This window comes from Schistocerca piceifrons, chromosome 2 (assembly GCF_021461385.2).
Source record: "Schistocerca piceifrons isolate TAMUIC-IGC-003096 chromosome 2, iqSchPice1.1, whole genome shotgun sequence".
Taxonomy (NCBI): Eukaryota; Metazoa; Arthropoda; class Insecta; order Orthoptera; family Acrididae; genus Schistocerca; species Schistocerca piceifrons.
In genome coordinates, this window is record NC_060139.1 from 181325175 (window position 1) to 181337762 (window position 12588).

At 39.7% G+C, this 12588-nt stretch overlaps 1 protein-coding gene across 6 annotated transcripts in view; it reads right to left on the reverse strand.

Annotated features, from left to right (window-relative positions):
* The window catches only part of LOC124776406 (ubiquitin carboxyl-terminal hydrolase 45), a 168732-nt gene that overhangs the window by 74958 nt on the left and 81186 nt on the right, over positions 1–12588 (reverse strand). For all 6 annotated transcript variants that reach the window (XM_047251386.1, XM_047251389.1, XM_047251385.1 and 3 more), the window contains exons 7-8: positions 5017–5178; positions 4214–4432 (exon numbers count right to left, since the gene is read on the reverse strand). In XM_047251386.1, the coding sequence (XP_047107342.1) occupies positions 4214–4432; positions 5017–5178 (381 nt within the window). The remainder of the gene's footprint in view (positions 1–4213; positions 4433–5016; positions 5179–12588) is intronic.

Consider the following 12588-nt stretch of genomic DNA (forward strand, 5'->3'; position numbering starts at 1 on the left):
ACAGACCCTCAATTTTCTTTTCCAGTCTTCCACATGGTTATTCTTCCCAGTAACTCAGATGCACTATTGTCAAACTGATTGTGTGATAATTCTAGCACTTTGTCAACTGTTGCTATCTTCAGAATAGTGTGGATGATGATTCCTGAAGGCTGATGGTGTATCACCGGTCTCATGTATTGTACACACCAACATAAGTAAAAATTATCAATATACCGTAATGAATAGTCTTGTTGCCACTTCCCCCAATGATTTTAAAAACTCCAAAGGGATGTTATCTATCCCTTCTTCCTTATTTGATCTTAACTCATCTAAAGTTCTTTTAAATTCTGATGCTAATACTAGATTCCCTCTCTTCCCTGTTGACTCCTGTGTACTGTTCTACCATGTCATTAGACAAGTTCCCCCACCCCACAGACGTCTTCAATCTACTTCTTCCACCTAACTGCTCTCTCCTCTGCAATTAACAGAGGAATTTCCATTGCACTCAACGTTACCACCCTGCTTTTTTAAAAATTTTATCAAAGGTTCTTTCGACTTTTCTGTATGTTGAGGCAGTCCTTCCAACAATCATTTCTTTTCAAATTTCTTCACATTTTTCATGCAGCCATTTAACTTCAGCTTCTCTGCAACTCGTGTTTTTATTTCATTCCTAAGTGATTTGTATTTCTGTATTACGGGGAATTTCCCTGCACATTTTTGTACTTCCCTCTTTGGTCAATCAACTGAAGTATCTCTTGTGTCATCTGTGGTTTCTTCACAGCTACCATTCTTAGACCTATGTTTTTCTTTCCAATTACACTGATTGCCCTTTTTAGGTATATCCATTCCTCTTCAACTGACATGCCTACTGAGCTGTTCATTATCATGATATATACAGCCTCAGGGAACTTCAAGCCTCTCTTCATTCCTTTGTACTTACATATCACTCTTCTTTGGGTACTGATTCTTCCTGGCTAGTGTCTTGAACTTCAACCTACTCTTCATCATTACTAAATTGTGATATGAGTCTATATCTGCTCCTGGATTCACCTTACAATCCAATCTGATTTCAGAATCCCTGCTTCACCATGTTGTAATCTAATTGGAATCTTCCTGTATGTCCCAGCCTTTTCCACGTATACCACCACCTCTTGTGATTCTTGAACAGAATACTCACAATTACTAACTGATATTTACTGCAGAACTCAATTAGTCTTTCTCGTCTCTACATCCTACTTCCAAGCCCATATTCTCCCATCATCCTTTCTTCTACTCCTTCCCCCACAACTGCATTCCAATCAAGCAAGGCTATTTGATTTTCACCTCCCTTTATGTACTGAATTACCTGTTCAATATCATCATATACTCATATCTCATCATCTTCCATTTGCTAAGTCATCATATATATCTCAACTATTGCTGTTGGTGTTCATTTGCCGTCAATTCTGATGGTAAGAACACTATCACTGAATTGTTCATAGTAACTGACATTCCACCCTACCTTCGTATTCACAGTGAATTGCACTCACATTATACCATTTTCTGTTGCTGTTTATATTACCCTATTCTCATCTGACCTGACAGCCTTATTTTCTTTCCATTTCACTTCACTGATCCCCACTATGTCTAAATTGAACCTCTAACTTTCCCTTTTCAGATTTTTTAGCTTTCCTACCATGTTCAAACTACTGACATTCTACACTCTGACTTATAGAATGTTACCCTTTTGTCAGTTATTCAATCTTTTTCTCATGGTCACTTCCCTTTTGGCAGTTCCCTATGGAGATCCGAATGGGGGACTAGTCCACAATCTTTTTGTCAATGGAGAGATCATCATGACACTTCTGCAATTACAGGCCACATGTGTTGTGGATACACATTGTGTGTCTTTAAGGCAGTGGATGCCATTGGCTTCTGCAATCTCATGCCTTTGATCATTCCTGATTCTTATGCATCTTTGGGCCAGTTTTCCACTCCAAGGGCAAGAGAATGCACTGAACCTCTATCTGCTTTTCCACCCTCTTTGGCAAGCCCATTGGTAGAACAAAGGGTGTCTTTCTACCGGAAGCCTTCAGCCATAATTGTTGATGATTTTTGTTCAAGTGGCACGGTTCAAACCCGAGACAGAGGATGTTCTGATTACTAAACACAGACACTGCCCTTAGACTGTGGGTTTGCTGGAGGGTGCAATGTTTGCTGCCACTGTGATGAAGTAATCATTGAATTTGGTGGCCACTAACTTCAAATTATCATTATTTCTGCCGAAGTTGCTTTCTAGGGGCCCAGTTTTACTGTGATCACTTATTTTTTATTTCTTATTTGATAAACGATCTAGCTTACCTTATTTGCACTATGTGCTGAATATCGCTGTCCAGCAATCACTATGAGTTCACTAAAGCTGCATTCTACATACTACTCAGCAGCATGGCCACTGTTTTGCCTAACGTATTACTCGGGACACATGCTTCAATTAATTCTCTGATATGAAGATGTCTCGAAAGGTATAGTAACAAGCTGTTAGTGAGAAAAGGTGTATACAGGAAACAAAAAATATGCACAAAGTTGCTCAAGCATTGGAAGATACCACTGTTCCCCAGCCACAGTGGCTGTGCAAGTATTTGCTCCATTGGAAATCCAACCTGTCAAAACTGGCTTAAAAATCAAGCTACAGGTCTAGAACCCATTTAACAAGAGCATGCTGAACCTCAGCATCAGTCCTAAAGTGACTACAAGTGCTGCCTTAACAGACTGAAGAGACAAAAATCACTTTGTGAGAGACCCAAATTGTACAGAGGGTGTTACAATACAGCCCAATGGAAATCTGGACCAAATAACATAAATGAAACAGTGTGGTGTTGGGCATTATCATTCAACAACACAACACTTTTAAAAATCAATCCCAGTCATTTTCTCCAAACTGTCTTCTGTAGCCATTCTATCACATATCAGTAACCTGCAGCACTCACAGTCCTTCATGGATGAGCAAATCCATCACAGCAGCACACAGTGTGTGTCCCAAAAGACTGAGACATAACTTTCTTCATGGCTCAGAAGTCATGCACATTTTTGAACTTATTTGCAATCAGAAAGTTTCTAACAAATCACCACGAATTTCAAAACCGGCACCTCTATGAAACTTAGCCCATTCTGCTCATACATGTGATCAAGAGAGCCACATTTCGACCCATGACAATACAGTAGAGGAAGGGATCAATATCTGCCTCATACCGCATTAAAGTGCACAAAAGATAACACCCAGTTGCTTGGCATTATTCTCATCTGAGAGCTGCCATGGTATGCTGTTGCCACACCATACAGCGAAAATATATCTTCTGATAGTCCAATGTGCTGTGCATAATATCCACTGCACTGCTAATGGAGATGTTGAGTTTGTGTGCAACTGCAATGATCAGTCTGAATTAGCCCTTCAACATCATCAGAATTGGATGTAGTTGATTCTCCTGACCTTTGCTCGTCTCGCACTTCTGTTCTGCCTTCCTCAAATTCCTGCCACCAAACCCATGCCTGTATTTGTGATATTACACTCACTCTGTAAACTTCCACTAGCTGGCAATGAATTGCACCTGGGGACATTTGTTATAAATGGGAAAACCCTATTACACTGTGTAACTTCGTAATTATCCGTCTTGAAACAGTATCTCTAAGTGCAACAACACAGCTGTCTCCATCTACCAGCAGCGTTCAACAATTTTGATTGCATCTTCAATGTACACATGGAATTCAATTCAAATGTGGTATTTATACGCCTGTGAGAGACCTCTGCTACCTTTCTTACAGGGACACTTTCGTGTTATTCCAGACGCTTTTTATATCTAATACAACTATTGTCATGACAGCTAAATCCTTATGCTCACTTTTCCGAGCATGTTGCATACAGCCTGAATTTTCTACCTAATGGAGACATCAACGTCTGATGACCAGCTAAATATTATGCTCACTTTGTTTTACAAAGGAAAGTCAGCAATTACGGTCTCAACTTTTCCGGTATTTATAAGGTTATACTGGATAAATGGAAGCAAGGAAAGAAATTTTTGTACAGAGCTTAATGAAAGCAGTTTTCAGATTAAGGACAACTTCATTTAAATCCTGTAAGAGCACGAAAACATGAGTATTATTTGAAATTCGATCTCTCTACATACGGACACAAATGCATTCCAAAATTATCACGCTGTGCACATAATCAAAAAGGAAAAAAGTCCACTAACCCACTCACCTTAAGGTCTTCGGTGCGCACTTCTTCAAGCAAGTGTCTGAGTAACTCATGTGCATCATGCTGATCACCGCCAGCAAACTGTGGACAGCGCTGAGATAGTTTATCGAGCAGCTGCCGGGGATCTAGTATTTCAACTCGGCCTGACCGGAGCTGGTGCAGTATGTCAACCAGCAACTCAGTCAGTTCCCGCCACTTGCATAGATCACCTTCTAGTGGAGGCTAGAGAAAAGAGTAGGCTGTAAGACCATTTTCGTTCCACAGTGTTGGCTGTGGCATTCTAATACCGTAAGGTTGGACAACAACAAACCAAAGAGTTGTGAAAATTCTTGTCCATATGAATTGCAATCAACTAAAAGTTACAAATGATAAAATTGGAGCTATTTCAAAGTAGTAACAAAAACTAACCAGAAGGAACACACACAGAGTATTTGTTTATTTGTAATCTTCTATTAAAATAAATGTATAATATTCCAAAGACAGAATATGTAACAAATTTAAGTGCAAATAAAGAAAAGCTACCACAATCCAAACACTGATTTAAGCAGCACAATGGTGCTCCATAAACTCAGAGCAAACTTCTCCAACCAAACCTTGCAACAAAAATGGAATTTGATTAATGGATCAATGGGAACTTTTTTCTTCCCTTGGATTCCCAAAACACTGTCACATGTTAAAGTCACATTAACTCCAGAAAAAATAGGATGACCAATGGGGGCATATCGTACAACCCATCTGAGACTAAATATTGAGAATACAAAATATGGCATCATTAAATTAATAATGAATACTACACAATTTCTTACCAATTTTTCTTCATTTTCCAGCAGTGGGTGGGCACCCCCTGGTAGCTGGAATTTCGCACCTGCTTCTTTCATTTCCTCCAGAACGGGCAGCAAGAAGGGTGTTTGAGCTAGGCACTGCAGGACAGCATTGAAGAAGCAAGTATTTCCCAGATTTTTCAAACCCTGTGACACAAAAAAAGCCATGGGCTTAGGCAAGCATGACAAAAGGCTTTATCCTTCCCTAAACTACTAATAAACTGTCAAACCAACTGTCCATCATACCTATTATGCTCATGACTATCTTAAATTTTATTGGCCTGTGGTAAACACAAGCATCAAAAATTCTAATCCAGTTATCTTTCCAATTTGTGTGTGAGCTAACTATGTACCCTTCCAAACCACACGATACCACAAGGCAGAGGATGACACAGCAGCCAGTCAACACCCTTCGGCCTTCACAGCCTTGACAAGGAATTCAAGGTGTTCTGTAACACCATGAGTTTCTCATCCAAGCCATGAAGGCCAAGGGATTTTGACTCGGAACTGTGTCATCCCCTACATTGCAGTGTCATGCAGCATGGAAGGGCATCTGGTGAGCACATTGCTCTTTGACCATTTTGGTGACTTTCCAGACCGTGGAGCAACTACTACATAATCAAGTAGCTCCTAAACTGGTATCATGAGGCACACTACAGAAAAATCCTTGGCAGCACCAGAAATAGCACCAGGTCCTTCAAGTGGCAGCCATCTACAGTGTACACTCAGCTATGGAGGCAGACAAACATTTATAAGCATCAGCATTAAAAACAGATTAGTCATTATAACTTTTTCTTTGTTATTGTCAGAACAAATACTCAGAGGGTACTCTTGTGGCAAGTTCATTACCTGCCTTTCCCCGTTTCTATACCGTCAAAAATATCAAAACCATCTGTACAGGCAGTTTTCGAAAAGGAAACAGTGTTGCTGTGAATAACGTCACGTAAAACTTTGATATGACATGAGAATAGACATACAATATATAATACATTAATTTCAGAAAACATTCACTGAGTGGCTCGTATTCCCACTAGGTCATAAGCAATCCTTCATGTCCAAACCTTTACGAGACTAGGTTGTCTTCCTTCACCAGTGACTAGTGGCAGTCTCTCCAATTATTGTTATACATCATTTCAGCGTGTCGTCATCTGTGCTTCTCCTTCCATATTTATTTCTAATTGTATAAAACTCATCCACAAATTTTTAAGAAACTATCACAGTCCTAGCCCTCCTAAGTGTTTCCTTCATCTCTTCTCAACGAAATTTCCTTCAATTTGTACGCATCGGTGGCTCCTCAGACCGCCCTATGATATAAAAGGTAAGTATACTTGGAGAAAAGGGGCAAATGGAAAAGAAAAATGAGAGCAATCACTGCAAATAATAATCACAAATTGCCCAGAGAACCCCAACTGTGCTACCTGTAAATGAAGAACATCCTCCCAATTCCAAACAGGTACGCAATTTGTAGATAAAATGCAGAGCATTAGACTGAATATTTCAACTGTGTTTTCACTTTTGCTTTGGTCGGTGTATAGTCTCTTCGTGAAATTTACTACAAAGGCCACAAAGACATTGTTTCAATCCTGTTTGTCTGGACAGAGTCCTCAGATGTTTTGACACATTTAGTCATTTCAAGGCATTACCAATGTTTATAAGATACAGGAAATCTTAACTCTGCCAAATTATTGTCCATTGAATATTCAAAAGTAAGGGTTTCTGAAAAGTGATTGGTCATTTCTTGAGGACAACTATGCTTTACCCTTTCTCCATCTTAATTGATGCAGCTTGCCTGCAGCAACATCATCAGCTAACTATCATTGACTTGAATGAATGATTGCTAATTGTAATAATAATCATAAAACTAAAAGTTATTGAGTTTAAAACACTTAAATGGCATGTCATTGAAGATTTCTGTGCAATAGGAAACTTATGAGACAATTTCATAAAGTTAAGTTACACATTATAATGGCAGGCCAAGTAACTTTTACTGAATGGTACACTACACTTCAAAGTGACACAGATACTAAACATTACTTTTTTACATTGTCACCAAGCATCTGTAAACAATGATCGGAAGTTCTGTCAATTGTTCAATTCCGTGAAGATAGAAATCCACTCCATAGTCAAGAGCTATTTGAAAAGTGCTACATGAATGTCCTCGTCATCAGACAATCTGCGATTACACCGAGTCAGTTCCTCAACTGCCTGGATATTATTGTCTGTCGGCACCATTTCACTACAGCTGGATGTAACATCACATATGGTCCGTATATTGCCAGAATTTCACAGTGAATCTGTGTACAACAGACGTTTCGTCCACAAGAATCCTACTGTCCCGCATACTTCCACTATGGAGAACATTTTCAGTTGCCACGCTACTTCATTCCCCACGGTGATGCAGCTGTTGTCTATACCACAGCGTAACTGTGTTGGAGGAAACAGAACATGTACTCTCTTCTGACAATGCACCACTCTTGTTGTGTAACAGTCTTGGCTTGGGATGATATGCATAACTTACTTTTTGAAGCAGTTACACGAGGTTGAGGGTCGACAGAACTCATCTAGCAGTGTACATCCACCGCTCTGGAGTCTGAAGATGACTCTTCCACAGAGTCGAAACCGGTCACTCACTCCAATAAATAATATTTTAACAAGATTGCGATCAAGACTGTTTTAAATTTTAATTTGAACTACTTTTAAGATCGCTGACTGTTTTCAAAAATTTCAAAAATCCTCTTGTAGAATTGAATTTTTAATTAACGCACAGATGAAAAATAAATTTAACAGACTACATAACAGAATAAAATGGAATGCTTCCCATCATCCTGTAGGGCTGGTACAGTAGTGACATTACAACAGCAGGCCAGTAGAAAGTAAATATGAAGTGCTAACTCTATAGCAGGAACTGAACTTAAATATGTGACAAGCTCTAAACAATGACTGCAAGAAAATTTTCAGCAGTTGGGGTTACATGAAGAGTTATAGTTTGCTCAGTAATTGTACACTGCAAGCTCAGAACACTTGGTGTGTATACAAACATCTGGCATTCTCTCTCCTGCTTTCTACAATTCTGAGTTGTCCATTTATTTTAGAGTTAACAACATCAAGATTCAACCATGAACAGGGAAATGTACTCTCTGTAAGTGACTCAGGGTAAGTTGAGTGGAGTTATAACAGGCAAGAAGCAGTACTAGTTTCGTATCTGTTACTGAGGTCAGAAAAAGTCAAAGATCACGAGAGAACGACAAGACTGATGTCATTTCTTCACTGAGTACAGGTTAAGTGCAGTGCTGCCATAAAACTCTTAAGAAATTAGTGTATACTTTTTCCCCACTATTTAGTGTTGGCTTGACCTCACCCATGTCTATTACAAACATCTCAGCAGATTGCAGTGCACTGTAATCCACTGAGATTATCTGCATACTCAGAAAACAATTTTGTTCAGTAACCGTAGGGGAACTCAACTTACCCGGTGGAGCTTCTTTACAACAAATGAGTCTCAGAAGTGCACCAGTCACAGCCACAACTCTGTCTACAGCATCAAAATGCTAAGGACAAAGGGCTTCAAGAGTTGGATGTACAGGAACAGTCACTTAACAATTCCTAAATTGCTGACAAGTGATAAAGGCTGGTTACTTCTAGCTAATCCTTTTCAGAGACAGTCAAGTTCTTTTATTCTTTCCCACAATATTCGGTTCTCCTCATTGTCTTTGAAGCTATTAGGCACCACTTTTTGTGAAAGTAAAATGGCAAAGCCTAATAGAAATTCTTGGATAACAAAGGAGATACTGAATTTAATTGATGTTGTTGTTGTGGTCTTCAGTCCTGAGACTGGTTTGATGCAGCTCTCCATGCTACTCTATCCTGTGCAAGCTTTTTCATCTTCCAGTACCTACTGCAACCTACATCCTTCTGAATCTGCTTAGTGTATTCATCTCTTGGTCTCCCTCTACGATTTTTACCCTCCACGCTGCCCTCCAATACTAAATTGGTGATCCCTTGATGCCTCAGAACGTGTCCTACCAACCGATCCCTTCTTCTGGTCAAGTTGTGCCACAAACTTCTCTTCTCCCCAATCCTATTCAATACTTCCTCATTAGTTATGTGATCTACCCATCTAATCTTCAGCATTCTTCTGTAGCACCACATTTCGAAAGCTTCTATTCTCTTCTTGTCCAAACTATTTATCGTCCATGTTTCACTTCCATACATGGCTACACTCCATACGAATACTTTCAGAAATGACTTCCTGACACTTAAATCAATACTGGATGTTAACAAATTTCTCTTCTTCAGAAACGCTTTCCTTGCCATTGCCAGCCTACATTTTATATCCTCTCTACTTCGACCATCATCAGTTATTTTGCTCCCCAAATAGCAAAACTCCTTTACTACTTTAAGTGTCTCATTTCCTAATCTAATACCCTCAACATCACCCGATTTAATTCTACTACATTCCATTATCCTTGTTTTGCTTTTGTTGATGTTCATCTTATATCCTCCTTTCAAGACACTGTCCATTCCATTCAACTGCTCTTCCAAGTCCTTTGCTGTCTCTGACAGAATTACAATGTCATCGGCGAACCTCAAAGTTTTTATTTCCTCTCCATGAATTTTAATACCTACTCCGAATTTTTCTTTTGTTTCCTTTACTGCTTGCTCAATATACAGATTGAACAACATCGGGGAGAGGCTACAACCCTGTCTTACTCCCTTCCCAACCACTGCTTCCCTTTCATGTCCCTCGACTCTTATAACTGCCATCTGGTTTCTGTACAAATTGTAAATAGCCTTTCGCTCCCTGTATTTTACCCCTGCTACCTTCCGAATTTGAAAGAGTATTCCAGTCAACATTGTCAAAAGCTTTCTCTAAGTCTACAAATGCTAGAAACGTAGGTTTGCCTTTTCTTAATCTATCTTCTAAGATAAGTCGTAAGGTTAGTATTGCCTCACGTGTTCCAACATTTCTACGGAATCCAAACTGATCTTCCCCAAGGTCTGCTTCTACCAGTTTTTTCATTCGTCTGAAAAAAATTCACGTTAGTATTTTGCAGCTGTGACTTATTAAACTGATAGTTCGGTAATTTTCACATCTGTCAACACCTGCTTTCTTTGGGATTGGAATTATTATATTCTTCTTGAAGTCTCAGGGTATTTCGCCTGTTTCATACGTCTTGCTCACCAGATGGTAGAGTTTTGTCAGGACTGGCTCTCCCACTGCCGTCAGTAGTTCCAATGGAATATTGTCTACTCCGGGGGCCTTGTTTCGACTCAGGTCTTTCAGTGCTCTGTCAAACTCTTCACGCAGTATCATATCTCCCATTTCATCTTCATCTACATCCTCTTCCATTTCCATAATATTGTCCTCAAGTACATCGCCCTTGTATAGACCCTCTATATACTCCTTCCACCTTTCTGCTTTCCCTTCTTTGCTTAGAACTGGGTTTCCATCTGAGCTCTTGATATTCATACAAGTCGTTCTCTTATCTCCAAAGGTCTCTTTAATTTTCCTGTAGGCGGTATCTATCTTACCCCTAGTGAGATAGGCCTCTACATCCATACATTTGTCCTCTAGCCATCCCTGCTTAGCCATTTTGCACTTCCTGTCGATCTCATTTTTGAGACATTTGTATTCCTTTTTGCCTGTTTCACTTACTGCATTTTTATATTTTCTCCTTTCATCAATTAAATTCAATATTTCTTCTGTTACCCAAGGATTTCTACTAGCCCTCGTCTTTTTACCTACTTGATCCTCTGCTGCCTTCACTACTTCATCCCTCAAAGCTACCCATTCTTCTTCTACTGTATTTATTTCCCCCATTCCTGTCAATTGCTCCCTTATGCTCTCCCTGAATCTCTGTACAACCTCTGGTTCTTTTAGTTTATCCAGGTCCCATCTCCTTAAATTCCCACCTTTTTGCAGTTTCTTCAGTTTTAATCTACAGGTCATAACCAATAGATTGTGGTCAGAGTCCACATCTGCCCCTGGAAATGTCTTACAATTTAAAACCTGGTTCCTAAATCTCTGTCTTACCATTATATAATCTATCTGATACCTTTTAGTATCTCCAGGGTTCTTCCATGTATATAACCTTCTTTCATGATTCTTAAACCAAGTGTTAGTTATGATTATGTTGTGCTCTGTGCAAAATTCTACCAGGCGGCTTCCTCTTTCATTTCTGTCCCCCAATCCATATTCACCTACTATGTTTCCTTCTCTCCCTTTTCCTACACTCGAATTCCAGTCACCCATGACTATTAAATTTTCATCTCCCTTCACAATCTGAATAATTTCTTTTATTTCATCATACATTTCTTCAATTTCTTCGTCATCTGCAGAGCTAGTTGGCATATAAACTTGTACTACTGTAGTAGGTGTGGGCTTCGTATCTATCTTGGCCACAATAATGCGTTCACTATGCTGTTTGTAGTAGCTTACCCGCATTCCTATTTTCCTATTCATTATTAAACCTACTCCTGCATTACCCCTATTTGATTTTGTGTTTATAACCCTGTAGTCACCTGACCAGAAGTCTTGTTCCTCCTGCCACCGAACTTCACTAATTCCCACTATATCTAACTTCAACCTATCCATTTCCCTTTTTAAATTTTCTAACCTACCTGTCCGATTGAGGGATCTGACATTCCACGCTCCGATCCGTAGAATGCCAGTTTTCTTTCTCCTGATAACGACATCCTCCTGAGTAGTCCCCGCCCGGAGATCCGAATGGGGGACTATTTTACCTCCGGAATATTTTACCCAAGAGACGCCATCATCATGTAATCATACAGTAAAGCTGCATGCCCTCGGGAAAAATTACGGCTGTAGTTTCCCCTTGCTTTCAGCCGTTCGCAGTACCAGCACAGCAAGGCCGTTTTGGTTATTGTTACAAGGCCACATCAGTCAATCATCCAGACTGTTGCTCTTGCAACTACTGAAAAGGCTGCTGCCCCTCTTCAGGAACCACACGTTTGTCTGGCCTCTCAACAGATACCCCTCCGTTGTGGTTGCACCTACGGCACGGCTATCTGTATCGCTGAAGCACGCAAGCCTCCCCACCAACGGCAATTGATAAAAGCAGAAAATATAAAATTGCAGCAAATGAAGCAGGCAAAAAGGGATATACATGTCTAAAAAAGAAAACTGACAGGAAGTGCAAAATGGCTAAGTGGCCAAGCAGGAATTGCTAGTGGACAAATTCAATGCTTTATGTGAAAGACAGATGTAGCCTACAGGAAAATAAAGAGACATTTAGAGAAAAGAGAAGCACCTATATGAATATTAGGATCTCAGATGTCAAACTTGCACTAAGCAAAGAAGGAAAAGACGAAAGGAATATACAGGGGGTCTATGCTGGGGAAACAAACTTCATGACAATACGATAGAATGGGGAATGGGAGTAAGTGAAAATAAGATCAGAAATATGATACTTTGAGATGAATCTGATGGAACACTGAAAGACCTAAGAGGTGATAAGGCCCCTGCAGTAGAAGACATTACCTCATAATCATTGAGATATAAGAGAGAGCCAGAAATGACAAAACTACTCCAGCTGG